This window comes from Corvus hawaiiensis, chromosome 9 (genome assembly GCF_020740725.1).
Source record: "Corvus hawaiiensis isolate bCorHaw1 chromosome 9, bCorHaw1.pri.cur, whole genome shotgun sequence".
NCBI classification, from domain to species: Eukaryota; Metazoa; Chordata; class Aves; order Passeriformes; family Corvidae; genus Corvus; species Corvus hawaiiensis.
In genome coordinates, this window is record NC_063221.1 from 18,931,496 (window position 1) to 18,959,247 (window position 27,752).

The following is a 27,752-nucleotide window of genomic DNA, read 5'->3' on the forward strand; positions in this document are numbered from 1 at the left end:
TACAACTATTTCAGCAGCTGCTCTAATGAAGGAGAGCAGTTAGATGCACAAGATTCAGTGACATTTAGCCCTGCCTATAGTGATATTTCACAAGTGTGAGATGCTGAATAAATTTTTGTGAAGCTTCTTCAGATGGGGATTGAAGCAAACATGCAAAATGTTGCACATGTTCTCCAAAGATGATGTATGTGTAGTACAGGACAGGGTGGGAAGGAGAACAGCTGTTTCATGGCATGAGTTGCTATAGCTACTAACATCAAAATTTGTCATGAAGTATCTACATCGCTGAAACTCTTCAACACAGTTGAACTAAATGGCATTGTCTGTGCTGCTCCTTACCTCATGGAAGAGGTCCCTTGAACTACTAATAGTCTGAATGATTTCAGAAGGGAACCTGAGTTTCTGCAGGCATTGTAGCCATTCGATGTTTTATGTTCCTCCAAAGCTCTTTGGGGTAAATTCAGTGAAAGCTTACCTGGTGCCTGCCTCCCAGAATGGAAGGAAAGACTGAGTGCCTATGGTACCCATATCATGTGTGGGGATAGCTAAATGAGGTAAATATCTGCTCCCATCTTTAATCAGAAATAAGGTTGCAGAGAGAGAAACATGTGGTTGTAGCTCCCTGAAAGGGATTAGTATCTAATGCCTCACTGACACTAAAATTGGGGAGTCCCATTCTTCTCTCTGTTTTTTCTTTCCCCCCTCTTCTATCCTAGATTGTTTTGTACTTGCTCTAGCGTATTTGGAACACCCTGTGAGCCAATTCACTTGCTAAGCTGCTGGAACTCTATCCCAACCAAAAAAATTAAAATAAATAGAATTAATGAGCTGAACTGACTCAGACAAGAGTACAATAAAAACCAGGGCCTGTGCAAAAGCATAACTGTGTAGACAATTTTGGGGAGGAGCAGCGAAATAGAGGCAGTCCATGTGTTAGTTGACATCTTGTCACTCATTCTGAGGCAATCTTGTTCTAAAGTTTTGGCTGTGCTTTCTTTTCTGTGGATTCAGCATCCTTTTTGTGTTGCACCAGCTTGGATCCCTGAAGCTTAGTTTGCTTTCCGTGGCTTTGGCTCGGCACAAAGACTTGTTACTCTGGCAGGTAAGAACACCATTTCTTCTGTGGATATTTTTGTGATCCTTGGTGTCCTTGGCCAAACCCCTAGGGAAAGATAGACATCTTTTTCTCTGCTTTTTTAAACCTAACAGGGATTACCCTGAAATCTCACTGTCCAAGTGCAAGAGCAGAGGAAACTTTCAGCCAGAAGTTGAATGTCTTTTAAATAAGTGACTCTCATGTAGTGGGACACTAGGGGAGAGGAGGGACTGGATCACACAGGTGGGCTTAAGAATGTAAAGTGCTGTAACCTGCTGTAGGTCTCTGCATCTTTAGAGCCTCCAATGGACTCCAGAGACATCTATTAAGATCACTGCATGACTGGAGCTTCTAATGTGTGAGCTGGAACTGAGAGCAGACCTTAAAGCGCCTACTAGTGCAGAGCACAACCCACAGACTGGCTTATGAGGTTATTTTTATGCATCTCCACAAAGGGACATGAAAGCCCTATGAGCTGGGCTTTGTCGAGACGCAGTTCTTACACCAAGAGACAATAAAGGAGTCACAGGCTGCCACTGGCCTATTGCATAACAGGATCAGACATTTTAATGAGCTTCTGCTAGTCCATGGTTCATCAGCCCTGCTGATTCGTAATGAAGCAGGACACTGCTATAGAAACCACTCCAGCAAACAGTGGTTTTGAATGTACTTAAGAAGATGAGTCTGAATTGAAATGCAAACAAACTGTAGATCAGTCCATATCTTTCTGAATTGTAGGAGCTTGTTATCCTACAATGTCACAGTTCAATGCAGCTTGAATTTAGGTTTTTAGAGGTATTTTGTATATTTCATTTCATAAAACATTTTCCTCTGGTTCTTTAATATTTTTCCCATTATAATTCTTAATCCTGATTTTTAGCAAATCATGACAAAAAAGAAATGATAAATACATCTTCAAAATTTTTCTAATAATTTATTCTGTAAAGTATGTTTATAAAAGAAATTGAGCTAAAATTAATTTTTAGGATAACAGTCTATATGAGAGTGGAACAGCTATGAAATAACACAAGATGTTTGGTCATTTTAAAACTGAATTATAAAGCAAAATAAAAGGAGTCTCCAGATAATTCAGTTGATTAGATTCAAGCAAGCCCAAGTAAAGAAGGAAAAAACTGTTTAAGGAGTTACTCTTGAAATTTGAGTTACTGTCAAAGACCTGACATCCACAGGATATTTATGACATTACTCAAGAGAGTATAGAAAATAGTTGATGTTATCCTTTACTGTATCCCTTAGGATCCCAAACTTCCAAAGACACCACCTCTTCTCAATATCAAAATCCTCCTTATGTCACCCTGCTATGAATCACTTTAGAAAGCTGTGTTTTACTCCTCACTGTAGTTTACAAAGACTATGTTATACCAAACTGGTACATTATCAGTGAAGGACTGTGTTGGGCTACAGTTTTTCATATGGTAAAATTTCCTCTGATACTTTTGCCTGAATTCATCCCACAAAGACTTTTCCTTTCCTGGCCATCCTTTTAAAAAAACATAAACCAAACCCGATCCATGATGCACAGCAGAGTGCTTGGGGAGTTCTCCTTTGAATAGCATCAACTTCAGGAACAGCTGCTAAGATCAAATGAACAAAGGGAATTCGGCACCACCCACCCCTGTATTATGTTTTAAAGCTCCAAGAGCTTAATCCTTCCTGTGAACAAGGTCTGTTGTCCCACTTGCTATTACCGCTAACATATTCTGTGCAAGTCTGCTTCCTCCTCGGAGTGCACCTGCGGCAAAGCTGCAGTATAAAGGTCCAAAGTCTCTGCATTAACCCGAGTGATAAAACGAAAGTTTTCTTCTGTACTGCGAGTAATTATTTCCTATGACCTAAATAACACTAAAAAGATTTAGTTATTAAAAATGTTTATTAGTGCTTTTGCAAAGGTACTAAAAGCCAAAACAATAAGCAGTATTTCTGGAAGCTGACAGAACTTCCTTCTGACACAGCAAGAAATAGTCAGTTTACTTGCCCCATATTCTTTTTCAGCTGCCTGGAGAGGTAGTTATGGTCGGCTCATAAATGAGAGAAATAGCTCTATTTCCAATATGTATGATAGGAGTGTATTTTGCCCCGGAAGTCAAATTTTGTTGACTTTTGAAAAGCTGATTTTGACCTTACTCAGCATTTTTCCATTCTTGAGTCGACCTTTGAAAACCAGAAATGCTGAACGAAAGAGAATCTGGAAGCAGGGCAAGCAGTGTGTGAGAAATGTAGGGAGGTTTATCACAGTTGTGTTTGCAGCAGGACAACCTACAAGGCTAATTTTCTTCTGCAGTTCCCTCCCTTGTTGCACACAGGGCTTTGCTATGTCTACTTGAAAATGCTAATGTACTTCTTGTGTCCTATGTTACCACTTTCATATACTGAAAATAGTCAGAAAATAAGCAAAATTTGCCAACTTGGATGGAAAACTGAATTTAAGAAAGAGTATATAACTATAATATATTAAAACCAAATATTTTATATCCTAATTGCTGCTATTTCTCTGTGGTGGTGTCTTTCCAGTCATAATAGTCATTTTGTCTGTTGCATTCTAAGCCTCTTTTCTATCAGTAATTTTTATTTTTTTTAAATTCTTGATCTGGACTATAACACCCCAGCTTTTGAAGAAAAAATGTCAAGAATAATCATCAATCTCTTCCTGTCACCGAAAGCCAGGAAATAAAGTCTCCTAATAAATTTACCAGGTTAGAAAGCTGACATTGGTTTATTAGCAGTGCTGGATGCATGTGGATTTCTCCTCAAAGCATTCATGAAGAACAACCTAACAGGCCAGGTTATATCCGTGGAACTAATGCATATTCATAACATGTCCTGAATACATATGTAGGTGCTGATTATTTCCGTGAACTTATTTGAATATGAGGTCTTTCGAGGGTCTTTGGTGGTTGTTTGTGTACATCCCATGCCTCAAAATTTCCCTTTTATGGTCCCAGATTTTCTGATGAATCTCCTTTCCTTGAGATCACTTTGTTTAATGCTTGTGATTACTTGCACTGAATCCTCCAACAAAGTAGTCTCCTCAAAGCTAAATGTAAAGAGAATATTGGACCTGTTCTGGTGACCTCATCTTAATTTTAAAAATACCACAACAGATTATGGTTGATAATATCGAAAATTATTGTTTATTATCCTGGAAATACATTAGGATGAAAAATTCAAATTTTTAAAGGCAACACATCACATATTTAGTGGTGTGACGTTGGAACATTTAATTGATGTTCTCTGGGCCAGACTGGGTATCTTGGTGCTCCTCCACCTTCACTCCCAGCCACAGTGAAGACTGTCAGGTCTTGCACAGGGAGGCATTTTTGTGGCACGGGACTGGGAGAAGAGCCCATTGGGAGCAGCTGTGGAGAAGAACTTGAGGGCTCTCGTGGATAAAAAGCTGGACAGGAGCCAACTCAGAAAGCCAACCCTGTCCCGGGGCTGACAACAGGAAAACCTCAGAAACTGTCTTCCAAGGAACCATGGCCAACAGGTCCAGAGAGGGGATTCTCCCTCTCTGCTCCCGAGAGCCCACCCGGAGCACTGCACCCAGCTCTGGGGCCCTCAGCTCAAGAACCGTGCTGTCGTGTGAGAGCGAGTCCAGAGGGGACCACGGAGATGCCCAGCGAGCTGGAGCATCTCTGCACCTCAGGCTGAGAGAGTTGGGGTTGTTGAGCCTGGAGATGGCTCGGGGAAGACCTCATCACACCTTCCCTTACTGAAGGGAGCTCGTAAAAGAGAGTGACTTTTACACAGGCAGACAGTGACGGCACAAGGGGCCCAGGTTCGAACTGCCACAGGAGCCAGGCCTGCGCCGCCCCGGGGCCGCGGGCAGGCGGCGGAGGCGCGGCAGGTGCCGTTAGAGGTCTCCCGGCAACCGCCCGGCCAATGGCGGCGGGGCGGGGCGGGGCGGGGCGGGGCGCGGCGCGGGTTTAACCCCGCGGGGCCCGGCCAGGGCCGCACCGGCCGCGGGGCTCGCTGGGGAGCAGCTTCCCTCCTTCTCCTCCTCCCTGCGGCCGCAGCAGGTGGGGGGGTGTGCGGGCTCCTCCGCCCCGTCACGGGCGGGGCGTTGGGCGCGGCGGGTAACGGCGGGGCGCGGTGGCGGCCGGGGGCGGAGGTACCGGCGGTACCGGCGCTGCTGGGCTGGGCTCCTCTGCCGAGCCCGGGAGTTGCGGTGCTCCCGTGGTCTGGGCTTGCCCCGGGCCGGGGGAGGGCCCCGTGCGGGGGCGCAGGAGTCTCTGGCCCGGGCGGGGTTGTGGGTCCTGACATGTGCTCCCTTCTCTCAGGCTCCCGCTGATCCGCGGGGACGAGGGAGAGCCGCGGCTGGGCTGGGCTTTGCCGGCTGTCCCCCCGGCGCTGTGAGGCCCGGCGTTTGCGGTCTCTGTGAAGCTACAAGCGGCAGATGCTCAGAGGTGAGAGCCGTAAAGCTTTCTACTGAGTCAGGGAATTTGTGACTGCTGGGGTTGAGCTGGCGGCTCACGTGATGTTAAAAGAGTACAGGTTCCGTAAGTGACCGGGGCGTTTTTAAAATACGTTGTTTAGAATTTTATTTCTTTGTAGCAAAGCTGCTTTCAGTTTGAAGATCAAATCGTAATGTGGGACCAGTTTGTAGTGTTACTGCATCCCCAGTTTATGTAGAATGCTCTGCTGCTTGCTGTGCTGACTGAAGTAGTTAAGCAGGACTCCATAGGCTGCCAAGGTATGATAGGAATTTCAGGGCAATGACTTGAAATAAGAGGCATTCGAAGTAAAATGTGAACGTATTCGGTAAATTTTAATAATGAACTTAAAAAAGGAGACCTAGAGAAATGATTTGATACAATTAATGGAGATTTCAGATCACAAGTGTTTATGGGGGAAGATGATGTTTCTAGGGTGTATTGCGGGGGGGGGGAAGGATGGGGTCAGGAAGCTGTGGTACTACCATTAGTTATAATTTGGACTGGAAAGATCACAGGAGAGAGTAACACCAGGCTCATGGGGTTCAATATCATGGTTCTAAAGCTGGCAGCAGATGCTAAGGAAAGGATGTTAAGTATAGTTTGATTGTACAGCAATGCTTTTATCTGTGTATCCTCCCAAGATGCTGCAGTCTGGAGCTGAAGGATTTCTGAGTAGAGGCTGTATCTGTCTTTTAAAATGTAATAGCTGCTGATGGATATTTTTTGAAAAACTGGAGACAGTTTATGTATTTAATATTCACAGCACCTCATGGTGATGCAAGTCCACAGATTAATTGTGTTTTATATGGAAAAAATGTCCTCATTTTCCAGCTTTGACACTGAGTGTTTCATTGTGTTCTTATAACTGTGTTAAAAGAAGCAAAGAATATTTGTTTTCTGTATGTTGGTCCTGTTTCTCCAGCTGTTTCCTCTTCTAGTTGAAAAGCCACAGCTTATTAGTTTCATGTATGAAAGCATTGCTTGTCCTTTCTTGCACCATATTTAGGTATATTCTGTCTTTTTTACAGGGAAGGCTGTACCTGTGCGTGATATTTAAGGTGGAGATGCTTGGTATTCACAGAGAGACATTATGGTCGTCTCTTCTGTCCTCTGCTCCAGCGTTCTGTTACCTGCCTGGGAGCTGTTATTTTCAGAGGACTAATCATAGGGACCTGGGATCTCTTCCTGCATGATAATGCCTAACTAGAGTCTGTTGGTTTAAGTGCATAGTAGAATTGTCTTTTTCATTGCGTTAGTTTGTGTTTATGAGCAAGGAATTTCAGCTGCTGATTTTTATCATCCATTTGTTCAGTGTGAGGACAACTTTCTGCAGTTCATCATTCAATCTATGTTTATTTTTGTGAGTAACTCTGTATAGTACCTGAGTATATCACCTGTTCATTACCTTTTTAAGATTTACTGTGCAACAGAGATGCCTGCACAGACCCCTTTGGGACTCTAATTTTTGTGTCTTTGGGACTTTCAAACACTTTCCTCACCCTTCTATCACTTGTTCCTACTCTTTGCCTTTTCCCGTTTATAATCAGCTGTGAATAAATTCCTTAACATCTTAGTTTAAGAGCTTTTGGAGGGAACATTGTGAAAAGCTTTTTGAAAATCCAGTTTTGCTGTCTTGCCCAGGCGTGTTGGATTATTCCTTCTTCCAGAGCACTGTGGCAGACTTGTTAGTGTTCCTTCCTTCCACAGAAAGTATGCTGACATTTCACCAGTCCTATTTGTTCGCAGTTGCCAAGTCTGTTCTGTGACAGGTTTTGATTAACAGATGCCAGGAATTTACATGAGAATTATTCCTTGAATTCCCTGGTAATCTCTAGAGAAATTATGTAGTTATCTTCTTGCATTCTGTGCCTGATTTAACTTGCAGGTTATATGCTACTGAAACTTGTAAGTTTCCTTATTTCTGGTATCTGGAATACTAGTTCTGGCTCTGCCCAGTAAATATCTCACCAACTTTAGGAACTAATAAGTTAGTGGTTGGGTTTTCTTTTAAAAAGTTGTCTGCTTGCAGAGACAGACAGGTATAAAGTTTGGCTAAAGCTGACCTTAGGAAGAAGAGGAGGACATGCAGAAGATAGTTTCTGAGGTCTTCCTCTTGTCTGTGACATAGGGAGATTTGGTAACAGAATGTTCTGCTCCAGCTACATATAGTAAGTGGTTTGTGAATGCAAAGAGAGAAATGCAGTTTTGAAGATTAACAATAGAGTTATTGTTTAGTGATAAGAAAATACTAATGTGAAATCCATTGCATTAGTTAGAAAATGGGGTAGGAATGTGGGAGCCAGATAAAATGTTTCCATGTGTTTCAATTTTTTCCGTGATTGAATTAACAGAATTACAGTCATCTGTGTACATAGTATGTAGAGTTGAATCTTGAGGTAGTACATCAGATTATGATCCTTGTAACCTGAGTGCTTGAGGCAAAGACCGTGACAGGACAGTTACTGAACACTGAATTTTATCAGATGTAAGACTATATATTCTTGTGTGATTATATGTGTTGAGAAAATTGAATATTCATTTTCTTAAGACCCCTGGTAATTTAAATTTGTTTTCCTGATTGTTTTTTAAGTAAAATGGAGGGGAGAAATGTAGTTGGGATTTCTGGGTATGATGCATTCAGAATAAACAGAGGCTTCATACCCATAGGCTGGATGGTTTGACTTGCTTTTTTGCATCACTTTTGACAGTACTGGGAAATTCAGCTGAAAATCTGATACTACATAAAGTTTCCATGGAATGTGGATAAGCTGAGGGATTTCTTCACCTTAATTTGGAAGCTAATAGATTAATGATTAAATTGCCACAATTTTGTAAGCGTGAGAAGAAAAATCTGGGCTCAGATTTAATTGCAAGAGCTGCCATTAAAATTACAATATTAAATAAAGGTCACTAAAACTGTAATAGATTTTTAGATAAATAAATTCTTTTTACTATACCATTATCACTGGATATAATATATATATTAGTGCTAATTATAAACTGTTATTAAGAATTCTGTAGAGAAACAATGTGTCAAAACTCTAGGGAGGAAATGTAGGGGCTTCCATGGCGATTACATGAATTAAAGCAAGTCTATGTCCTGACATTATCAAGGATGTATTTGTAAACCTACAATGTCATGTCTGGAGTGTACCCTAAATTTACCTAGACTTTTGTGTCTTTATGTCTATCCGGATAAAAGCCATCTGTGTGACATCTGTGGATTACTAGACAAATGTAAAAGCTTTAAACAGCTTCATAGCTCCCTTTGGGTATTATTTTAGTAGAAAAGAATCACGCTAGTCTTTAAGTAAATGCTAAGTATGTACCCCCCGCAATTTCACAAGTTGAAACACGCGTGTCACAAGTTGTAGCATTTGAAATATACAGAGAAGGAATGTTAGACCATTTCTGGTTGATGCTGAATCTTCAGACTTTCGTCTGAGACACTGCACCTCTCCAGAGTTGCCTTTCCATGCCCTCCCTTCCTTGGTGGGGGTTAAAAGTTTTCTGGGTTAGCAGATACTGCATTTCCCACTTGTGTCACACCCTGTCTAGGTTAGGGATGACCAGATGGTGCAATATGATCACAGCACTGTGCTGTGACAATTCTCTGCTGATTGATTGAGTGAGTTTTACAAACCCAGTTAAAACTGCTCCTTTTCAAGTTTAAATGTGATCTTTAGAAATTTTAAGTATGCTGTATTGTGTTAAATTTATAATTCTACTTCTTACTGCTTATGATTTTCAAGTTTTTATATGGCCTGAACTCAGGCTTACTTAATTAGATTTCTGTCTTAAATCTTGGCACATTTATTGTCAGTTCCTCTCCTGTCCCCCAAAACACACCCCAGTAATTTTATCAACCACTTCTTTCAGCTCTTTGGGCTTATGAAATATACTATTTTTGAACTTTAATCTTATTCTTGAAAGATGTGCTTATTAGTGAATTATCTAGAAATTTCTGGGAATATTTCTGTAGTTTTTTGTCCAAAAATTTCCAAGATGGCTTTCAAAGAAGTTCTGGTATGCTATTAAGATGACAGTGCTTTTTTTAAAGTTCCTTGGGGATTTTGTACTTCAGTTGTTCCAACTAGCACTTGAATACCTTGGTTTGATTACTGCTTCCTTGGTGTTGATTAAGCTCTCTGTGATTCTAGTGGGGTGTATGTTGGGGGTTTTTGTTTGATGTAAGATTTCTTTTTGCTCTTACATTCACACTTTTGAAGTTGGGTCCCAGAGGCTCATTTTCAGACAATCCATCCATGTCTTGGCCTCTCCAGGAATTTCTTGCTTGGGAGAGGAAGTGACACTGCCAGTTGGGGCAATTACATCTAGTAAGCACTGGGTGGTTACAGGTTTTTGGGCAAGTCATTGAACCTGCTAGGGAAGTGACTATAGCAAAGCCCTCTGTACAGGGAATGGGCACAGTAGGAAAATCGTTATGTGGTTACAGCAGTTTTGGCTGCAGTGGTTCTTTTTTCTCTCACCTGCAGTCAGTCAGATTTGATGTTAACATGAGATGCTAGGAAACAGCAAAATTAGATTTTTGCTTCCTGTTGCATGTTTTCCTTATCAGGGCCAAGGGGGAGGAACAAACATGGACACAAAACTTTCTTGCTACTTTGTTTGGTTAAAGCCTTTTCTGTTAACTCTGATATCCTAGGAAGATCCCTAAAATACATTTTAATCTTAGGTGTTATTTTATTGTTCTTCCATAATTACATGAGGTATTGCTTCAGAGTTAGACATTTTCATCCTCTACGTGAATATGTTCCCTGGTATATTAGGGTGGTTAAAGAGAGCATTGTAGTGTACAAAAAGGTGAAGGGTTCCTTCTGAATACACTGTATCTAAATTAATTTCACATCTACTGTCTTCATCAGGAATGCTCATCTTTAGTTCTTGCATACTTCAGAGAGGCTTTATGGAGTTTTGTTGCTCCAGAGAAACTGCCTACACTGGGAAGGAAATGTATCTGATGGATATTAATCACTAGATAGCTTTAGAGGTCATTGCTGAGATGCTGAACTGGCAGTAGAAGCCATGTGGAACTGTTGAGATGATCTTAGCATGAGACTAAAGGCTTGTTGCATTCTCTTTTGCAGCTGACACTGGATTGTCTTGTTCTTCACGTCTGAATTTAATTCAAAATACAGTAAATAAAGATGAATCAAGTACAAAATGCTGACTACTCCCTGCAATGATCACTTCTTCAAAGCTACTGCACTTGTCTGATGTCAAATAATGGTTTGAGGTACTTTGGGGTAGTGGTCTAGCAGATGAAGGAAGTTTTTGAGTTTGGTGCTTTTCAAATCTTGAAATTGCTGAGGGTGGATTTTAGTTTGTTGTATTAAACTGTGCAATGGACTTCTCAAGACAAAAGGCTCTAGAGTTTTCAAGGTTGAGAGGAGAATATGGTTGTATTACCTGGACCTCATTGTAGTTCTTAGATATTTTTCTTTCTCTGTCTTCACTAGGCTTCCCTCTAACTTTGTGTGTTAATTTTCTACGTGTCCTATTATTAATAATGTGTCACTACAGAGAAGTCTTGCTAAAGTGTCTGCTCTGAATGAATCAGCATGTGACTTGCAGGGTGCAAATTTAGAGAATCATTGCATTCCTATACCTGGATTAGTCCTGCTTCCAGTCAGACATTGTTTAGGGTGACAGATGCTGTGTCAGAATAGTATTGTCAGTGCAGAGAGACTTGTGGGTTGATAACACTGTACGTTCAGTGAATGTGGGTGATAAGACCTCAGAGTGGGGATGCAGTCTCTTAAAGAATAAAAGCCAGTTTGTTTGGAAGTAGCAGCGTATCTGAAATGAGATTAGTATTTTTGTGGACTTTCCAACAGTCCTCGATGGAATTTGTCTTGAGGTTCTTAATAATCTTTTGAAATATGTTATTAGAATGCAGGATTGTGATGTCAGGAATGAAAACTTACTTGGACCTTAATTTGCTGCCTTTTTGCCTTATGTGTGTGCATTTATCTATGTGATGCATCCAGCAGAAATGAAAGTAGCATGTAAGAAGTGTGTCCTCTTAATACTTACTGACTTTGAATTCCATTTTAAAAGCACAGTTGTCTAGTTAATTTGTGAACATCTTGATTTTTACGGGGGGAAAAAGTGAAAAATACGCGTAATTTAGTAAGTGTAGAGAGAAAGCAGAAAAAACCATTTCTTAAACAAGAACAGCAACTAGATTGTTACATTGACTGTGTTTTCTTGCTGCCTTTTGTGTACTTTCTGATCTGAAAGTTTTCAGGAGCTACTAAATTATAACACATGTGAGGAATAACTGTTTACCTTTTTTTCCCATGCACATTTATGAACCTGGAGAAATTTTCATCAAGCTGGATACTTATTTAGATTTTTTTTTTTAGTGCTGAGCATTCTGTAATGCGACTGTGCACCAGTATGATCTCTTAAGAAATTGGTGTTGCTTTGGACACTGTATTTTGTGCTTTGTCATGTTGATAAGGATTTCTACTGTCTCTGTGTTCTCAGGAGACCTTGGGGATAACAAAACATTTCTCTTCCCCCCTCCCCCCTCCAATGATAGTTTTTTCCACAGTGATAAAAATGCAAGGTTTTGGTGTCAGAAATTTAGAAGTTGCTTATCCAGACTGTGTTTATTGGAACATTAGCAAGGGTTTAGGGAAGAACATCCCTGTGCTCTAAAAGCCTACTGAATTAATCTAAAACAGACTTTAGACTTTGTTCCCAAGTGTTGCTTGAAACAAAGGGGCCTTCTTTCCTCTCAGGTGGAAAGCTTGTTTCCCCGAAGTATCATTGTTGCCATAACAGTTGATGGCTTGTGCTGTCCAAGTCTTAAGCATCCAAGCTGGATTTAAAGTTTCCAGCAGTGGGAGATAACTAATGCTATTATGTGCCTTCTCACTGTGTGGTGGAGGTGGGGTGAAGGGACAATCTCTTTGCTCTCTCTTAAGAGTGGGTGGCTTCCCTTTGGTTTCCAGAGGGACAGTGCTGTACTGAGCGGCTGTGCCAACAGGGTAAGGCTTCTCCTATTTGTTTCCTTCAACAATTTTGGGCTTTCTGCAAGGAAGCAAGAAACTTGCTAGGGAAAGGCAATATAACTAAATGTGTAAGTTAAATGATTAAATATTTAATAAAAGTTCCTTTGCCCTCTGGCAATATATCTTCTCTAGAGCCTTTGTAATGCATTTCTTTAAGTAACAGTCCCATTTAAACAGCCATATGTTAAAACTTCATGTAAGTTTACTGTAATAAAATTGCTTCCTGCTTATATGGCAGGGAAAAATACTTGGCTTGCTGCGTTTTCTCTGATGTACATCAACAGAAACAGCTAGTTATCTACAGCGTGAGTCTTTATTTTCATTTGTGCTTGGCATTTTGGCTTTAGTTAATGGTTTACAAGACAGTTAAGGCTAAATATAGATAGATGCATCATTTTTAAAGTATACTATTTGCTGTGCTTACTGTGTTCCAAATGTAGTGTAAAGAAGTAGAAAAATTCCACGTGGTTCGAGTTCAACAGTCACTCTCCTGTGCCTGCTTTAACTGTCTAGCTGTATTAGCTGCTTTTGTTAATCTAAAACACTCTTGCTATTTTAGGAGATGCCTACGTAACACACGTTGCCAGCAATTGCACTAAATACTTCACTGCTGAACCAGTTGCTCAGGTACCCAGCCTGTCTCTGTTGCTATGGGAGATTGGAAGACTATTACTGTGCCGGTGCTGTCATCAGGTAAACTGGTAATGTTTTGAATTTAGTCGATTTACTGATTTTTACTAGTGATGTTATAGCAACTAAAGAAGGAGACTGGAGTTTTGTGCATTACCTATTTGAGTAGGTAAACAGCATGGTAAATAATACATAGTACAAACAGTGCTTTGTCTTGGATTAAGTCCTTACAGAAATGCTAATGTAAAATACTCATACATATATGGAAAGGTTTTAAGAACTTTCAATCGTAATTTGTTTTTTTTATAATCACACCTATCAATGTACCTTGTGTTTTCAAAGATTTCTTTACTTGTTCTATATTCTTTTGCCTCATAAATTGGTTACAATTTGTTAAAGGAGTAAATATTTTCTTGCCCATTTCTGCCTGGTGGAAGAGTAAATTACAGCATATCCTTAATGAGACTAATGATACCATACATTCTATAAGGTTTTACTGAATGCACATCTCTTGCACCTGTGTTGTAGTAAGTCAATAAAAAGGAAGTGTGGTCAGTTTTTTCTTGATGGATGAGTAAAATTTGAAAGATACGATACTTTAAATGTTACTGAGTCTAAATCTTCAGTGGAAGTTTATCTTTTTTATATATTGTGAATTGTTTAATGTCATTCTAGATGAAATTCTGAGCTCTAGAATCTAAATTTCTCTAAATAATAACTTGAATACATAAGGATTTGATTTTGTGATGTGTTAAAATAATAGCCCTGATTTCTTTCTTAATGTTTAACTTCTAGATAGCAAAAATATACTTTCATATACCTCAGAAAAAAAGATATCTCCTACAAGCATGAACTCACAAGTGCTACGCTTGTCACTGCCTTCGTCCAAAAACATGCACAGCTTTTTGAGTGCCTTCTGCACAGAAGAGAATCTTGAACAGAGTATATCCTATATTGATAGGGTAAGCCAGATCTTCTTGTTTATTGGAGGTTGTGTGCAGGTGACAATCAATTGTGGTAAAAAAAGGATTGACTGGATTAAGAAGACTTCTTCCTCAGTGCTCAGAAGCTGATGTTGGTGGGAAGTAGGATTCAGGTTTTTCCCCTTCATACAGGATTTCACCTGATACTGTCTTTTGGAGAATTGTGGGAGATAGATCCAGTTATTGATCTCATTTTCCCCCCTTCCCCCCTTGTCTTTTACCAGGAATTAACAACATTGGGCTTTCCTTCTATTTATGCGGAGTCCAAAGGAAAAGAATTAAATTTAGTATCTATCATAAATTGTATGAATGAATTGCTTGTACTGCAGCACAAGAACCTTCGAGCTCAGGAAGAAGTAGAAATGCAGCATATGAAACTGGGAAGTGATATGGATCACTTACAGAACTGCTATGCTAAGTTAAAGGTAGAAAACAAAATCATTCCACTAGTATTACATAGCTGTCTACATTAATAGCAAGTCCTTTTCTGTTTGTTTTTTTTTTCTCTCCAGTACAAATTTGCAGTTCTGTTTTGGGGTTTTTTGAAGTATTTTTCTCCAAGTGAAAATGCCTTAAAGTTAATGAAGTTTGAGTTAATAAGAGAACTTTTAATCACTTACAGTTTTAGCCTCCTTTTTCAAGGAAGGGGGAAGAGAGTTTTAATTGAGAGTGTTACTGTACACTTTGGGTGAAAATGCTAACTATTTTGGTTCCTATCTTTTAGTATTGCTTAAAAGGATATGCCCAGCTCTGAAAGATAAATTCCCAATGTAATTGTAACAAGTAAAAGTACAGATAACTCTTCTAGTGCATTACAGGGTTTTTATCAGTCTTTTTCCATGTGTTTTGTTTTGTTGTTGGATTCCTTGAACATCCAACTACAAAGTCTCTTTGTAAGAATTGTTCAGAAGCTGTTGTCAAACCACAAGTTACTAAGCTTAATTTTATCACAAGATAAATGCATGTTCAAGGCCAGTCAGTGTGGAATAGATGATATATTGGAAGTTCATGGGTGCACTTGTATGTGCAGTCATATTAGAAAAGACATGACTTTCTCTAAATTCTGTCAAGAAAATAAAATATAAAAGAAGAATATTTCAGTGCTTTTTTAGGCTTGCTTTTCACTTGGGCTTGTCACCACTATCTCATTGAGAAATATTACTGTAGATTTTCAAAATCATAGTAGTCCTTCTGCTGAGATTGGTCATTCATGTAGAAGGATTTTTGATGACCTAAAAAGTAATCTGTAACTGCACTGATTTTTATACAAACACTATAAAATGTTAGGTTCTAGAGCACTCCAGTTGCTTTCCCTAGATGAATAGCTTTATGGGGAGAGAGGGAAAACTTGTTTGTACTACATGAATCCTAGGGTATTTAATTTGGTTGTGAGCCTGTGAAGTTTCTCCTGTAGATTCTTTCAGATACCATACAGCAATTCTCTTGTCTTCCACTACTGTGTTACCTGTATTTCACTGTGGTTTGTTTAGAAGTTCTTGTTGCTTAAATGTATCTACACATTCGTACTTCACTACACATATGAAGGAAAAGCTTATATATAGTATTTGGCTGTCATTTAAGCTGCCAATTTCAGGTCTGAGTCTCATTTGCAGACAAAACTTTCTAAAATGCTAGTTTTGCATTGTCTGTTATAATGAGATCATCTGTCTAGCCTTCTCTGTATATGTGAAATGTTCCATTTGCATTGCTATGGTCACAGTCTGTATATTTGTGTCAATTGTACCCTTGATGATTCAACAGAAATGTTCCAGTAAAACTGTAGTTCCAAATTCATGCAGGTTGCTTAGTATCCACCTCACTCTCACAGTATAGATATGCTTACAGAATCCTGACTTAATGGAAAAGTCCTAACTGAAAAAGATAATACCTGTTAAACACCAAGCCATATCTCAGGTGAAGTGGTTTTGCAGTTTGGTTAACATGGCTTGTTTGTTTTGGTTGGTTGGGTTTGTTTAAAACCTTATGCTATTAATTCTTATTGATGCTGAACTATCAACACTTTTTCTAGGAACAGTTGGAATTATCTAAAAGGGAAATAGTTGGGCTTCAGGAAAGAGACAGACAACTGCAAAGCAAGAACAGAAATTTGCACCAGTTACTTAAAAATGAAAAGGATGAAGTGAGTTGTTTTGTACATTAACACAAATCATTACATAGATATTGAAGATTTTTTTTTTTTGCACGGCGTCTTCTAATTGCTCACTTTGAATGTGTATTTTTTGTTGGTAAATGTTGTCTTTCAAGGTGACTGGCATGTTGCATATGGATAAATAGGTCCTGTAAGGGATAGGTCCATCCAAGTTACAACAGTAGTAGAGAGTACTGCAGAAATGCAGATGTGAAAATTCTGAGATTTTCTGTACATCTTTATCTTAGAATGTTCAGAAATACCAAAAAGTAGGAGGGGCAACAGGATGCAGTCACTTATTCAAACATTTATGTATAGAGGCTTTTGGGGTTTGGGTTTTTTTTATTATAGAGGGGAGCAAAAGACTGAAGAGAAGGGAGGTGGGGGGAAACCCAGCTCAAAACCACAATCTCATTAAACTTAAATATGTTGAAACAATCAAGATCAGAAAACACTTTGACATTCATGTTTGGGATTTCGTTTTGACTTCTTAGTTTGGGATTTGTTTCCTGTATGCTCCTTCCCTAGCATTGTACTTCACATGGTTCCTATGTTTTTGTGAATGTGGCTCCTAAGTTTCTGTGAATGTTCTGTGTTCATAAACATATTCATACAGTTGGGAATCATAGCACTAACTGTATATAGTGGACTTCCTAAAGTTCCAACTTAAGATATTGAATGTGCTGCATGTTTGTAAGGTTAAATCAGAAAACTAAAAAAAAACCCGAACAAGACAACCTAGGAATTGATAGTACATGTCAAAAATTTGCTTTATGATGTTTTAATGTTCTTTTAGACCAAATGGAATAGTATTTTTCAATGTGGTGCTGCCCCAAGGAGGAGGAGTTCATTTTTTCTAGTGTGAGACTAACAAGCATGCCACAGAATTGGCGTAAACCTAGATCCTGAACATGAATTACTGAAAGTAAAGATACATCCCATCTCTGTTCAATAAAGGCTGTAAAGGTTATGTGACTTCTCAGAACATGAGTTCAGTTGTACTTCAGAGGAATTATAGTATTATAATCTGCTGCTTATGATGTGAGTTTCTCCTGAAAAGAAACTACTTTTCCTGAGATAAGTTTGAGATCAGAATCCATTGGTTGGGAGAGCAGAAGTACAGTTTAATGGAAGTGTTGTTTTGCCTCATGTATTTTGGTTTTCTGAAGAAATTTGTGGTTATACTTTAGTTGAAGAAACAGTTTTTTTGTGGCATTGCTTTTAGGTTCAGAAGTTACAGAACATAATTTCAAGTAGAGCTACACAGTACAATCATGATATGAAGAGGAAAGAGAGAGAATACAACAAGTTAAAGGAACGCTTACATCAGTTAGTCATGAATAAAAAAGACAAAAAGATAGGTAAGTAGCTCTTTGACTTTTACCACAGCAAAATTAGCATATTCTGTATGTTAACCAGAGCCAATTTTAAGTATTTTTATCATTAAAGGCAATGCATCCCTCCTGCAGTTTTTTATGTGTATGTTAGAATGTTAAAGAAAAGATGTAATATTTCATGTTAACTGACTGTGTAAGTCTTTTCAATATTGTGTTGCATGAGATCACTTACAAGCACAAACCAAATGCTGATCTTTATGAAATGAGGTGGGGGTGTTCTGTTTGGTTTTTGTTCCTTACTAAGGAAAACTTATTTGGGATAAATTCCTGTGCTAGAGCCATCTCTGCTCTATTTTCTTGCTACTGTTGCTATCACAAGATTTTGGATAATGTCATAAACACTGTATTGTTCCAAGCAGTTGCCATCAGGAAGGCACACTGCATGAGCTTTTTACACTGGAGATACTACACTCTGCTTGTGGTTAGCACAAGTAATGAGAAGTTTTAGAGAGGAAATAACACAAGGCAGATGAACCATCCAGTACTATGTGACATGAGGAGAAATCTGAGTCCTTGTATGTCGTACTGCCCAAAAATTGTGTTCAAGGTGTTCATCAGTGCTATTTACCATAAATAATATAGTTTTCTGTCAAAAATGGCTGAAAATGGGTATTGTAGTTAGGTATTAAAAAAAATGTACCTTTTGGTTCATATATCTGGCCTTAAACTATTTATATAACGTATCTCCAGTGGAAGGGAAGTCCTGCTCTTGTCCACCTGCCACCCCCAAACTCAGCTGTTTGCCAGCTGTAGGGCATGTTTTAGTAAGCTGATTTAGTTCAATAAACCAGAAGAAAACTATTCATGTTGTTTCCAAGATGGTTCTCTGCTGATTTAGTTTTCTGAAAGTCCTCATGGGGAAGCCAAACCAGGTTAGAACAAAGTAGGAGGAACACTTATTTTGGCTGCAGAAACTCTTGGAATCAGTTCAGTAAGCTCTAGAAACTTCACCCTGAGGTCAGCAAAACTTAAGCATTCTTGACTTCAGGTGGCTACTAGTACTAGTTCAAATATCAGTGAGGTGAAAATAGCAGTGTTTTAAAACTAGTTACTAGCATGGGTCACTAATCTGTAGTCATATATTGGGTTTGGGTTTTTGTTGGTGGTGTGGTTGGGGGTTTTTGATTTTATTTTTATTCAAATGTGAACAGAGAAATTTCTTTGTTTTGAGGAATATCTCATGAAACATTAATAAGTTCCTTACCCTAAACAGGAGATAAAATAAGTGCTATTGCCAGAATGAGCATAGAGTTGATACATTGATATAAAGGTTGAAATAGGGATGAAGGTGTCATTAAGAAATGCATATAAAAGATAAGACAGGATGAAAATACATCCTCCTGAATTTCCAAATGCAAAAACTTATCTCTTTTTCTTTGGTTATGTTATTTTTGCTTTAAGCAGGGCAATGTGGTTTCATATGGGTCTGAAGACTGAGGGAGCTATTTGAGTAATGTGATCTCTTTATAACAACTACATATAAATGCGATGTCATCTAAATCTTTATATATTTGCATATTGTTTCACACTTTGAAATATCCTTTTCATTTGTAGCTATGGAAATTCTAAATTGTGTTGGTAGAGCTGATGGGAAGAGAGGTGCATGGAGGACTGATAAGACAGAAGCCAGGTAGTTGTCTTAGAACAATCTTACTTGAAGCATGTATTAGGGCTGTTATGTTGTTACTGTAAGATTATTTCTTCCAGAAACGAAGAAGAAATGTACAAAGTTCTGTTAAGTGATTATGAACAACGCCAAAAACAGCTTTTACTGGAAAATGCTGAGCTAAAGAAAGTTCTTCAGCAAATGAAGAAAGATATTATTTCACTTCTTCCACCACAGAAACAAAAGCCTAGAGAAAAGTCTGAAGATGGGCTGGTAAGTATTCTTCAGTTAAAATTAAATCTCCATGGTAGTTTGGTATAGTGCTGGAGTAATTTGATAGTTATTAAAAAAAAAGTAAACCTCTTATGAGACTTGCAGTGGATTGCACATCATGTGCTTTGCTTAAAATTCATCCTTGATAAATGTCTGCTCTCTGTGAACAACACACAGTGTATTCTTTCTAGTCAGTCAATGAAAAGCTTGAAAATATTCTTTGAATGAGTTTTAGATGTAGTAGCTACTGGTATGTAATTCTATATTGCAGTGCATATTGGATTTTGCCTGCCTGGGGGTTTTTGTTTGTTTGTTTCCAGATTTTAAGTATTTCTTTACACAGGATATATTTCTGGAACAGTTTACTGCCATGGCTGTGTAGAAAAGCACTAGATTCTCTCTGTCCACTTCTTTGTATGGTGTGAATAAACTCTTTTTAACTTGACTGGATTACTTGCCCCTGTACTGAGGCAGCTGCTGCTGAAGTCTGACACCAGAACTCAGCAGTCTGAACCTGTCTAGCTTGAAGATGTGAGAGTGAGTGAGTCTTGCTAGCTGACCCACTGTCTGTGGTGGGGTTCTGGCCTGGATGGAAAAATGTTTCCTTTATTGTAAGGGTTTTCCTTCTCTTCAGTAAATTTAATCTATGCACATACTTGGAAGGGTGAAGTGGTTTGCAGCTTCTTATTTCTGTTTCTACAGGTGCTGTCAGACCAGGAAGAAGATATTGGAGAGTTAAATAAAGAGAATATGTGGGAATTATCTTGTGAAACTGTGCGAGAACAGCTTACCAACAGCATTAGAAAACAGTGGCGAATGTTGAAAAATCACGTTGAAAAGCTGGATAACCAAGGTTGATGTTTAACTGCATTATGTGCTCATATAAAATACGTTTTTTAAAAAGTAATGCAGATGTGGAGCTTCTAAATAATTGGATGCAAAATATGTAATTCCCTCTCAGGAGTCTTGTCTTGCCGCATCTTCTGAGACCTCTTGTGGCTTTCTAAAACAAACTGACTGATGGTATGGTGCTGGACTCTCCTCATTTCCAGCTGTTAAACAGCATTAAGACAGCTAAAAATATATAAAATTCTTTCCTAGTATTATTTTCCCATGCAAGTAAATGCAGCCATTACCACAGGGATGTTTGCTGTCAAGAATAAGATTGAGAAGGTCAGGCGTGCAATTGCAAATAAAGGAGCAGATGACCTTTGAGAGTATCTTTACACACTAGAAAGGATTTCAGGAATGCTTATAATACTTTATTTGGTGTAACTAACTGAAAAATAAGCATCGGGAAAAATGTTACAATTATTTGCTCTTTTGGAGTCATCTTCTAGGCTTTTACCATTTATAAGGATGACCATAGTATAGCCCTTTAGGATTCTGTTTTGTGTTCAAATACTGGCATCAGGGGATCAAAACTTGGCTTATTACAATCATTGTGATTTAGCTGTGCATTAAATTAAATAAATCAGTATGTAATTTTACAAAATACAACCATGCCTGTAATTCATTCCCTTACTGGAATGAAAACATGCATCTAATGTTTGTTAGCTCTGTTTCTCCTTCACAGGACTTGAAGGAAAAGGCTTTCTTTTTATATCTGTGATAAATATAGTTACTGTCATATTTTTATGAACACATAAGCCTTTCAAAAATGGTCTCAGGAGAATGGGCTAACAGCATGTCAGTGAAAAAAGTCTTTAGTTGTCTTGAGTTTTCTTTTAAATGACTGCTGCAACAAGCGAGGATTTTGTGTAACACTTATTGCAATGTAGATGGTTGATTTACCTTGGGGGACATGAAACATTCATGTTTTCATTGCTGGTGTTTTTTCTGAACTGGATTTGATGGATAATTACATGTGTAGCACCAATTTTGGATCTCTTGTCTCTGATAGAAATGCTGTGGAGTACACTGTGTGTCTGTCTTTCAGGATGAAGAAAATAGTCTAAAACTTTTTGCTCTTCCTGGGAGTCTGATATGAGGTGTTGGGGCTTTTTAAAATTTGTTTTTAATATGCTTCTTTCCCCTTTAGTGTCACGTGGTCATTCAGGAGCTTTGAATGAAAAAGATGTCATTTCAAGAGAAGACCATGAGCTAGAAACTGAAAAGCTAGAGTTAGAGATTCAGCACTGTAAAGAAATGATCAAAACTCAGCAACAGCTCTTACAGGTAGTAGGCTTTATTTTTTCTTATTTTTCTCATTGAATCCAAGTGTGTTTTACTTAATGTGACACTTTTGTTGCCTCTGAGCCTTTCTCCATTTCTTGATAATGCTTTTAAATTAAAATAACTTAGTGGGTTATATGAGTATAGGTGTGCTAGTGGCTTGGTTGATAATTTTGTGAATTTTTAATCCTGGTAGGAATAATTTTGGGGGCTAAACAAAGGTGAGGCAGCCTGAACAGGGACATTTTAACGGCTATCTGAAATTTGCCCCCACTCTCCACCAACTTGATATTTACTGCATTGTTTCCATATTAAACTTCAACCATTTTTCTGATAAATCTGAACCTGTGGAGATAGTGTACCTCTTCAGTCACTCCCCAATTAACATTTGTCCTTTGTTGCTTTATGTCTACAGCAACAGCTTACATGTGATGATGACACCACTCTGTTACTACAAGACTGCTATTTGTTGGAAGAAAGAGAGCGTCTTCAGGAAGAATGGAGATTATTTCGAGAACAAAAAAAGAATTTTGAGAAGGAACGAAAAAGTTTTACAGAAGCTGCCATTAGATTAGGACTTGAGGTATTAGAAAAGGGAGCTCCTATGGAAGATGAATTACAAGTCTTTTTTATACATGCTGAAGTGCAGCCATGCAACAATATCTGTTTCTGATGACTGTAGAGAAGGGTCATTGCCATACTGGATAAAACATATCTTTGGTCGTTCTGGAAGATCATTCTCTTGGCAATTCAAAAAGCTAAGGTTTTTGTGTGTGTTGGAAAATACAGTTTCTGCAGCTGGAACTGAACCATCTTTGTTTCAGGTTTTGAAATATCTTAAGTACTTCCAAAATCAGTAATTTATTAACTAAATCCCTTAGATACTGCTTGAGTTTCATTTCCTACAAAAGTAAGGCCTATGCAAATTTCAGACAAATTTGGTTGAATTTCAAAAGGCATTTGTTTTCTAAACTTTTTTGAAAACCAGTGACTTCTGCAAAAACACCAAGTAATTGCTATGTTTTCCTTAGTAGGGTCATTATCTGTTCTGTTTTTGTAGTTAAGCTGGCCAGTAAGCACAGATACTGGCAGTCAGGATAGATGTGTCTGTAAATGAGCTCTAGCAAATGTGCTTTGGTCTAGCCCATAGTTAGGGTCAAAAATGTGAAGGGGCTTACAAGTTTGGCAGGGAAAGGTCATGATGATATGACTGTGAAACCAGGATGGTACAGATATGACAGGAAAAAAGCCATTGAAGGAAAAAAGAAATGGACTTTATTTCTTACAGAACTGCTTGCTTTGATGTGCAGAGCAGAAAGTTGGAGTGGGATGTGATTAAAATTTATAAAGCTGTGGATTCAGTTTGAGCAGACGAAAGCACTACTGTTGTTCACCAAATCCCTCAAGGTTTAGAGGGAACTCTTAATTTTGAAATTAAGTCATAAACATATGCAAAAAGGTACCCTTTTTTTCAGTTAGGTTGTTGACTTCTGGATTTTTTTCAAAGGAGAGTGTAAAGGCAATGAATACCATCAAGTTCAAAAAGCAGTTGCCTGAGCTTATGGGCAACACAGTCACAGATAATAAAAGTGGGGCACAAGGGGTGTCTTTCAGCATCTATAATCAAATGGTTTTTGGGACTGGGAACTTGTGAGGGAATGCACTGCAGAAAGAGGCCTTGTTCATAAATAGCATCTCTTGCAGCCACTGGTGGAGACAGGATACGGAGCTAGCTGGACAACCTGTCTGACCCAGAATATAAAATACTCTAGGTTTTACTTAGGATACTGGGATAGTAGTAGTTCACATGGTAACAAATACTGACCCTGATTTACTTAATTTTATTTGCATTTTAATGAGTTAGTTGATTTCATGTTGCACATTGAATTCTGCTTTAAAAGTCATGAGTGATAATAAACAATAATTGTTTGTCTGGAAATGTTTAGGACCACATTGCAGCATAAGCGTAACTGCTCATGCTTCAGCTTGTCAAAAGGCTGAAGTATGGAATGAGAAGCAATGCTGTAAGCTTTGTAGGTGTTTGTGAAAGTTTGCGTTGGAGTTCGGCTTCCTCTGTTTTTCTACTGACATAGAATAGGAGCATCCTGTTTCACTGATGGTGTTTGGAGATGAAGCAGCTTGTTGCTGGATTCCAGAGCCGTTGGATCTCTTGGAAGCTGTCTACTTGGCATTATTTTCCTTTCCTGTCCTCACAGGGGCTGGAAAGTGAAACAAGCTTTTTTTTTTTTTCCCCCCCCCCCCCCCCCCCCCCCCCCCCCAGTTTTAATCAGAAGCAATCAGTGCTATTTTCAATGTAATTTTTCCTATTTAGAAGGTTTAAGCAGTAATCATTCCTGGCAGCTGCCTTGGATGAGGGCTGCCTCCAGCAGGTAGTGCTGCACTGAGGGGGGAAGGGGAGCATAGGAGGTGGTGTCGCTGGAGTGTAGAGCAGTAAAGTGAAAGGATTACTTAGGCCTCTGTGGCACAAACCATGGGACTTGGCTTGTAAGTGCCTCCTCAGCCAATCCTTGTTGGGCTCAAAAGCTGGCTTACAGACAGTCTTTTTTGTGTTAAGCTGCTGGCTCTCCTTAGTGACATGGACCTGTTACAGCTTTGGCTTTCTGAAACACAACAGCATCAGTTTAATGTGGGCTAGGCTTGTTCCTGTGGTCACAAGTGTAAACTGTCATTTCTTTTCTTAGAGAAAGGCATTTGAAGAAGATAGAGGAGCATGGCTGAAACACCAGTTCTTAACTATGACTGCTGATTGCAACAATCCAAATGCGACAACTCCAAGTGCCTTCTTAAGAAGTGAGTATTTGGTTCAAACTAATGTTCTTGCACAATTTCTTTTTCTTCCTTTCAGCTAGAAGTTGCAACTATGAACAAAACCAAAGCATCTCAAGGAAAACTTTACCATGTATCTGTATGCCCCGACATGTCAGGGCAACGGATGGTTCAGAATTTCCTTTTTAAAAGGGAATTGTAACTCTCTTCCTGATAATTAATTATGTGGTGAATTTATATTTGTGAAACAATCTGGTGAATATCAAATACCTGACAGCACAGCAGGTAACTTTCAGGTGCTTTCATAAATACTGTAGAACATGTAATCATTCTGGTATTCCACTTCATATGAAAGCTTTGAAATCTAAATGTGAGAAGGGCTTGTTCTGGCCCTGCTAAGTTTGCCATGTCTTTCCATTGACTTGAGTGATGGTTAAGTTCATGTAAACGATAAGACATTTAACTTCATTTTGATTTTGTTTTCTATATTCTGACAAGTTTGGAGGTTTTCATGTTGGTGTTAGTTACTGTCTGTGCATGCTGGAGAAGTCTTTACTTAAGGAATAAAAAAGCTTTATCAATTGTAAAGTGAGAAGCTACATTTGAGTGACTTCATATGATTACTTGCAGTGGTGGCTGTCTATGCAAATGCTGCATTTTCAAATTTAGAGTCCTAATTTTAACATAACTTCATGCAATGGCATTACATAGACTTCTAAAATTTTATCCCAGGTCTCTAACAATAGGATTTGTTATTATAACTCTGCCTTAAGGTATTTGTGTATTTTTTTTTTTAAAAGCAGAAGACACAAACATTTGAAGGACTTGCTTGTTTCCAGTGGACTGCAGTTTAACTGTTGATGTGTCTCTCTTAGGTTCTGAGCCAGACACTCGTTTAGTGAAGTCTGCATCTCGGCAAAGAAAACCTCCCTCTGTGTTGAGTGCTCCTGTTTCAGCAGAACCTTGCCAGACATTTCAGTATATTGCACAAAACAGGTTTGTGAAACAATGTTGTAGATGGTTTCTAGAGTGCTGAATTCTATGTAGAGCAGAGCGTAATCTAAAGTTTACAGTTGGTATATAACAAAGGATATTAATCATATCATAAAAAGAGTACTCTGTTTCCTTTCAAAGCATTATTTATTGGCATTGTAACTTCTTTTTTCTGCTTCCAGTGTTGCATCAGAAAAACCTGCTGCAGATAACATGCCAAATCTGTGGGTGGAAAGTGATGACAAAGAAGAAACTGAAGAATGCACAAAGTCATGGGAAGACTCTGGAGTTGGCACTCTGCTATGTAGAAACTTGCACATGGAACAGCTGCCTTAGACTTCCTAGGGTGGCCTGCTGGGTTTTTTTGTTAAAGACTTGTTCATAAACATATCATTCTAAATGAAACAGAATGCTGTGAGTTTGATCATTCTTCTAGAGGATTATGTGGTGATCTGAATTGTGGTGTGTTTCTATGTGTGTGCACATGGCTTTTATTTTTTAGACCATTTTTTGCCTCTTTCTTGCAACTCTTGGGAAAAAAATTAAAAATATATAAAAGCTTTGATATTTTTCTAGTAACAGAAGCTCTAATTCTGGAATAAAGCAATGGTCTGAAACTTTGACTGTAATGAAATACTGGATCTTAATGTGACCTTTCATCACAGGCAGAGATAGCACTTTTAGAAATTGTTTAATTATTGGAAACATTCATTTATGTCTCAAGTGTAACTGGCATTAAATCCTCTTTTGCCTCGACTTGAATGTACAGTATACTGTAGATTTTTAACAAAACAGGTTCTATATTTATTGTGTGATTTGAAAATACCTCTTTGATATCTCAATGATTTAAAGTGCAAAATCTTTATATATTTGTAAATAGAATAACTGGTTATGCTGAGAAACCATGAAATGAAACACGTGCATACATAAATATTATTTTACATGCCATTTTAAATTGTTTTATAGTGATATTCAGTTTACAGATCCATTAGGACTTTCAATGGTTCAGCCAGGAACCAAAGTATTTCAAATGTGAACAATAAACGTGTAATTCTATTCTAAAAACCTGTGGTTGAATGATTTGTGTGCAGTAAACTATTAAGCAACTATGGTTATAGGGCTGTATACAATGTCTACAACTCTGGTGCTGGTTTTGTATTTTGTTAGGTTTTTTTGTTTTAATTGACTCCAGAATTTTATTTTTTGTGTAGCCTTGGGGCTGTCTCTTTCGTTTATAATGTAATAAAAATAGCCAGGTTAGAGGTAAGATGTTTCAACGTCCCCTTTACCTTACTCAGTGCATGGAATTTTCCTTGCCCCATACAAATCCATCTTCTCTGTTGGGTTTTTGTGCACATGTGATTATATTTACCTCTGCATATGTGATCACTTGTGTAGCTCTGATCCTTGTGTAATTGACCTTTTGGAAGAGTCTAAGCATAAACTGCCTTTCTTGGGGTCATAGGTGGGAAATTAACTCAAGTTTAGAATACTTCACTGAAAATCCATTGCTGCTCTGCCCATTTTCTTCCGAATTGGATGGAGTGTAGTGATTGGACTACCTGGAAAAATAGTGGTAGGATAATATAGGGAAGAGAAAAACCTGCAGTTCTCCAAGAAGCTAAGGCAGAAAGCTGCAGTTTCTGCTGCTGAGTTCAGTACAGTGAGTTAGAGCTTAAGATGAAGTAGTAGCCAATGTAAACTGCAGAGGATACTTGTGTGGTTTTCACATAGTACCCTAAAGGGAGCAGAAGTGGATATAATGATAATAGTACTAGTGTCTTGGTTGTCTTTTTGCTGCATGGATAGTCAGGTTGGAAAGACATAATATTTCTGTTTCTCCTGTTCTTCCCCAATAAAGGGGTGTTCATAGTCACATCATTTGCCGCAGCTTTTTAGCAGCGTACAGTTCCTGTTGGGTTTCACCCTTCCTAAGAGCTGCTCTTGGGCAGCTCTTGCCTGAATTTTAGTTGTGGAGGAATAAATACACATTCAAAAAACTTAAGTAAAGTGAAAATTTAGTATATTAAGTGGGAGACTAGAGCTCTGCACATAGGACTATCTTCAAGCCAGTAGTGACTGCAGCCCTCCATGGCTGAGGCAGCATCTGGATGCCACCAGGGGCTGCTGCTGCTCCAATGTGTGCTCGTGGGTGCCCCACTG

General features: G+C 38.6%; 1 protein-coding gene across 6 annotated transcripts; it reads left to right on the forward strand.

Annotated features, from left to right (window-relative positions):
• Positions 1-5,050: 5,050 nt before the first annotated feature.
• LOC125330203 (SSX family member 2 interacting protein) lies at positions 5,051-26,856 on the forward strand. Of its 6 annotated transcripts, XM_048313120.1 has the most exons (16): positions 5,051-5,136; positions 5,398-5,523; positions 12,835-12,901; positions 13,156-13,289; positions 14,022-14,188; positions 14,434-14,634; positions 16,239-16,349; positions 17,584-17,719; positions 19,310-19,385; positions 19,463-19,634; positions 20,337-20,487; positions 21,676-21,812; positions 22,225-22,392; positions 24,512-24,620; positions 25,472-25,592; positions 25,772-26,856. In XM_048313120.1, exons 4-16 carry the CDS (start codon positions 13,247-13,249, stop codon positions 25,923-25,925), a joined length of 1,746 nt encoding a protein of 581 aa, XP_048169077.1. In that variant the 5' UTR covers positions 5,051-5,136; positions 5,398-5,523; positions 12,835-12,901; positions 13,156-13,246; the 3' UTR covers positions 25,926-26,856. The 6 variants fall into 6 exon arrangements, with proteins under 6 accessions (XP_048169077.1, XP_048169073.1, XP_048169078.1 ...); XM_048313116.1 differs by lacking the exon at positions 12,835-12,901; XM_048313119.1 differs by lacking the exons at positions 5,051-5,136; positions 5,398-5,523 and adding an exon at positions 9,547-12,572.
• The last annotated feature ends 896 nt before the right edge of the window (positions 26,857-27,752 follow it).

Bases quoted from the DNA above. Each gene is read 5' to 3' on its own strand.
- LOC125330203 (XM_048313120.1), top strand. From the start codon at position 13,247: ATGGGAGATTGGAAGACTATTACTGTGCCGGTGCTGTCATCAG. The intron at 16,350-17,583 runs GTGAGTTGTTTT...CATTGCTTTTAG, and splicing joins TTAAAAATGAAAAGGATGAA to GTTCAGAAGTTACAGAACAT. The intron at 19,386-19,462 runs GTAGTTGTCTTA...TATTTCTTCCAG, and splicing joins ACTGATAAGACAGAAGCCAG to AAACGAAGAAGAAATGTACA.